This window comes from Pteropus vampyrus, unplaced genomic scaffold (assembly GCF_000151845.1).
Source record: "Pteropus vampyrus isolate Shadow unplaced genomic scaffold, Pvam_2.0 Scaffold18, whole genome shotgun sequence".
Taxonomy (NCBI): Eukaryota; Metazoa; Chordata; class Mammalia; order Chiroptera; family Pteropodidae; genus Pteropus; species Pteropus vampyrus.
In genome coordinates this window covers 5,435,534-5,440,515 of record NW_011888799.1, presented here as the reverse complement: position 1 = coordinate 5,440,515, position 4,982 = coordinate 5,435,534, and the positions used below count along the sequence as shown (strand labels likewise).

Sequence of the window (4,982 nt, the reverse complement as noted above, 5' to 3'; positions counted from 1 at the left end):
CTAAATTCCTGAACCATGTATAATCACAGTACTGTATAATTGAATCTGTAATTTTGTGGCTATATGGAATATTTCTTCTAAAAGTTCTAAGCCAAAAAAAAAAAAAAATGGCATTGTGAGAAAATTGTAATTATAACAAGTACCATGAAATAATGCCATTGTCATTTAAAGTTATTATGTAGTTTATTTTAAATGCCAGGCTATGGGTCCTGGTCTGCTTAATACAGAGATACCTGAGACCACAAAGTTTCAGTTCTATAAAGGAATGGAGTGAATTCTTGGAGTTAGACACAACGTGGTTTTACCTGAAACACTTTGAGATTGGAAGATGGTGGATTTATATAGGAATAAGGCTATTTAAGTGAAATTGACCTGTATGTTAATATATTCATAAGAAACCTACAGCTTATATCATAAATCGCTCTCTAAATGTATTAAGCCTACATCTGTATTCACTTGAAGTCTTTCAGCAAATGTAAATATTACTAATTAATCCTAATTAACTCACTGGAAATTGGGGCCATTTCATAAATACTCCCTGTTTCTGCATCATCTCAAATATACAGATATGGTATTAAATACAGACACTACTGAACCAGCGAGGAGGGTGCTACATGCCCCATATTTACTGGCATTGCCTTTCTTCCCCTCCCCCAACCTAGATTGGAGAGAAGCAGCTTGTGGTTCTAGATCCCAGGGTACCACTACTCTCAGAAATCATAATTCTTCCCGGAAATTCTTGCTTCTGGGTTCTAAGAATCATAGGCTCACCTAGAGTTACATCACTGTCTGGAGTAAACTGAGCTGGAGCCCATGTGCTCTAAGCAGTGGATGTGCAGTGAGAGCTTGGCAGAGACAAAGGACCCTTTGGGGTTAGAGGCATCTGGGCATACCTTTCTTTTCCTCATTTGTAAAATGGGAGGACTGTTCACAGCCTATTCAGTGACAAAGCAAATTTGAAAGCACTTTGTAAACTGTAAAATGTTGTAAAATAGAGGCCGAAATGAGGTTGATGTAACATAGAAGTACTCAGTCCTTTCTGGGCCTGGAGGAGCCAGCATCCCTCTCCGCCTCTACCTCCCCCTCTCCCCCAGGGAAGACAGAAAGAGCAGAGGAAGGTGTTAGTTAAACAAGAGGTAGAATGAGGGCCTCCTAGGTCTCTGCCCTCTATCCCAATTCACCCTGGATATCTACTCCAAGCTACTCCATTAAACTATCTTGTTAACCTTGAGGAAGGCGGGAACTTTCTGCTTAATTCTGCACCTGGCTGCAATTCTAAACTAGAGCGAGAGGACACCGTAGCATAGAGGATAATTATTCATAGAAAATATTTTTCTTGTTTTTTATAGAATGTCCCTGGAAGGCATTTCTCCAAGCCCATGATCAGAGACCAGAGTGGGAAAAAAAGCACATGATAAATAAAAGGGAATATCCCCTTCCATTTTCTCCCTTTTTCAAACTCTTTGATTCTCTTTTCTGACAAGAACAGAGCAGGAGCGCATCAAAACGCTACGTGTCATGCACTTTACAGAGGCCAAATCACCATCTTGGGCATCTCGCATGGAAATGTGTTATAAGGCCTATAAGACAAATCATGATAGGTCTATAGTCTCTCTTTAAAGGGTTCCACCGTATTGTTATTGCTCGAAAGCCCTCATTATTGCCCTGGGGAGACAGACTCAAGTGGGGCAGCCTGCCTGGGTTTTAGTCAGTTTCAGGGTACACGGGGGGAGACAAGTGGAGAAACTCTACATACAGAAAACTCTCCTCCCTGCCTTGAAATATTTTTATATAAATAATGAGACCCAAAGTGGGTCAGGGGGACTTCCTTGACCTCAAAATTTCAAGCATCCAATGACCAACCGAGTAGAGACCGTATCCTGGCCTGTAGGTTCTTTTCATCACTAAAACTGCCATCTGGGGACTTTCCCCTTTCTGCTTTTATTGCCTTGACACTAGACGAGTGAAGAAGAAGAAGAGTTAGAGGAGGAGGAGGAGGACCCGGAAGAAGATAGGAAATCCACAAGAGAAGAAGAGAGTGAAGTACCGAAGTCCCCAGAGCCACAGCCAGGCCCAGTCCTGGCTCCCACAGAGGGGCCACCCCTGCAGGCCCTCAGCCAGCCCTCGGGCTCCTTCATCTGTGAAATGCCCAACTGTGGGGCTGTAAGTGTCTCTGTGTCCTCCGTCCTTCGGGGATCTGGGACTAGGAAGGGCCAGATGTACGGCTGTGCCTGGCTTTTTAAGAGACGATGCATTTTAGAAAGGGTGCGCTTTTCTGCGGTGACAGTTTGGCAGAGAGAATTCCATGTCGTTGTGGTGGTCTTTCTTTCATCCCATTATATTTACTTACTCATTCGGCCAGCAGGTATTTCTAGAGGGTGTGTTCTTTGTCGAGCACTGTGCTGCGTGCTCAGAGGGCACAAAGTAGGACCCCGCCCTGGGAAGCTGCGAGTCGGTGCCCTTTCGTACCGGTGCTCATGGCTCTGCAGGGAGCTTTGGCCTCCAGAACTTACACTCTCCATTTCTTGGCGCCTCTCCACTCCTCTGGGCTGGGTGTCAACCCAGGTTATGCCCTGTTGCATTTAAATGCACTGGGAGAGCCCACAGAGGATTGTCCTTTTGTAACATAATTATAAAGATTTAGCTAAACTTTATTTTTGTATTCTTTGGGGGAAACAAAAAAGATGTACTAAGGAGTTTGTCTAATTACGTAGCTTAGTATTTTTTAAATATGTTAGAAGCATCATTTAGCTAAAATAAAACCAATTCACCATTTGATTATTCTGAGCACTAAAGGAAGGCCTTTCAGAATCTGTACTGGCCTAGTCTAAAGCTCTCTGTATATTTTAAGGGATATTTTTTAATAGTTGTTTACTTTGGACTCTCAGTCCCTCACAGGCTCCCCACTAGCCTGCGTTATTGAGATTTCCCAAATCAGGTTTCTTAAAACCAGGCACACCCGTACAGGCAAGTTCTAGAGTGATTACTTGAAGAGTAAGAATTTTGCTGTTTTCACAAGAAGCCCTGTTTTCCTCAAGTGAGCACTTATCTTTGCTTATACATTATATAGAACAATGCTGTTTTCCAGAGTGTATTGAATGCTGCTCAGTGAGTCTGTCACTTAGATGAAGAAAGTAATAGTCTTTACAATATTTAGAACCTAAAGCAGAAATTCACTTGATTTACATTTAACAAAAAATGAAAAGGTTAAAAAATATATAGAGACATTTTGCACTAGCTTTGAAAAGAACTTAAGAAATTGCTAGTTTGTTTCTGTCTTTGATGTTTGATGACCTGGACGCTTCACTCCATCATTGCCATTTTGTATAGACTGCTTCCGTTTGGGGATAATTAAAATGTGACTTTAAGTGACAGTACTTCTTGGTGAATTTGTTTAGAAGTTGGATGCTTCCTCAACTCTTAGTGTTGATGTACAGTAAATTCTTTATTGAGTGAGACCTTATCTTTTACATTTCCCAATCAGACGGGCTCAGCGAGATGGATACTTTTTTAATAACTTTAAAATCACAGGGAAAAAAAGCCTGTTAGTTTTAATCCTTGCCTAACCATGGATGTTTGGGTTGCTAAATTAGCAATAGATTTTTTTCTCTGTAAGACCATAAACGGAGCTCATGAACTTAACAGAGTAACCACTTAACAGCTGGGCAGCTCAGGGGGTACTCCCATTAGCTGATGCATTTAACAAGCAGGAGTTGGGGCTCTTGGAATTCAGGGATGTTGATTATATCCCTTTACAACAGTGGTTCTCAACTGAGAATGATTTTGTTCCCCCTGAACGTTTGGCATTGTCCAGAGATATTTTTGTCACAACTGAAGAGGTGGATAGCATCTGGTGGGTAGAAGCCAGGGATGCTGCTAAACATCCTGCACAACAGTCCCCCCACCCTCAACAGTTACCCAACCCCAAATGTCAGTAGTATTGAGGTTGGGAAATCCTGCTTTATGGTAAGCTTCAAAAAATGTCAAGATCCTTCCCTTTTTTATCATCCTATAATAAAATTGGGGGGTCTGAAACATTGCTTCAATAATGGGCACCTGATTGGGGTTTGGATATAGAATGTGTCAAAGCTGCTGATGGTTTTTCAAATTGTGTTCCTTGGGGTTCTAGGGCTTCCTGGGGAGGGGGGAAGCTGAACAAATAGGCTCAATTCTGGGGTGCTATCTCTCTTTCAGGCAGAGCGCCTCTGCTTTAAACTTTGAGCTTTTGAGTAAGACCTGATTTGCTGAAGAAAAAAGAAAAGTGAAGAAAGAAGGAAAGGGCAAAAAAAGAAAAAGTAGTTTCCTGCTTAAAAGAAGTTTGAAAGCTGGTCCAACCCAACTCATTTTACAGATGGAAAAAAAATAATGTGGATGGAGGGAGAATGGCCCAAGAGCCTCCCTGTTAGACAGAGGTGCTGGATCTAGCCCCCTAGTCTCCTGACGTTCAGCTTTGGCCTTCACACTGTGCCGCATCACCTCTCGTCTTCTGGTTATAACAACGATGGGGTATTTTGTTGGCACAGCATTTGTGATTGTGCTGTTTGATCTCTCTACTTTCTTTAGCACGTGCCCAAAGTTTGCTTATGTAAAACCCTTGCACCCTGTCATTAGACACTGTTTCAAGTATCACGTGTTTTACCATTGAGTAACTAATAACCCTAATTTCCTTTTCAGGACTGTAGATGTCATGTCACTCCCTTTCTTCCCCAGGTGTTCAGCTCTCGACAGGCACTGAACGGCCACGCCCGCATCCATGGTGGCACCAACCAGGTGACCAAAGCTCGGGGTGCTGTCCCCTCTGGGAAGCAGAAGCCTGGCAGTGCCCAGAGCGGGTACTGCTCAGTGAAGAGCTCGCCCTCTCATAGCACCACCAGTGGCGAGACAGACCCCACCACCATCTTCCCCTGCAAGGAGTGTGGCAAGTAGGTGGAACTGGACCAAGGACTGAATCTAAGTTTGTGATGGATAATCACTCTGTTGGG

General features: G+C 43.0%; 1 protein-coding gene across 17 annotated transcripts in view; it reads left to right on the top strand.

Moving 5' to 3' along the window:
• Positions 1-4,982, top strand: part of TRERF1 (transcriptional regulating factor 1) — a 210,698-nt gene that overhangs the window by 197,272 nt on the left and 8,444 nt on the right. For 11 of the 17 annotated variants that reach the window (XM_023527605.1, XM_023527606.1, XM_023527612.1 and 8 more), the window contains 2 exons: positions 1,960-2,163; positions 4,675-4,922. In XM_023527605.1, the coding sequence (XP_023383373.1) occupies positions 1,960-2,163; positions 4,675-4,922 (452 nt within the window). The remainder of the gene's footprint in view (positions 1-1,959; positions 2,164-4,674; positions 4,923-4,982) is intronic. The other 6 variants (XM_023527609.1, XM_011354631.2, XM_011354627.2 and 3 more) reach the window with 3 other exon arrangements.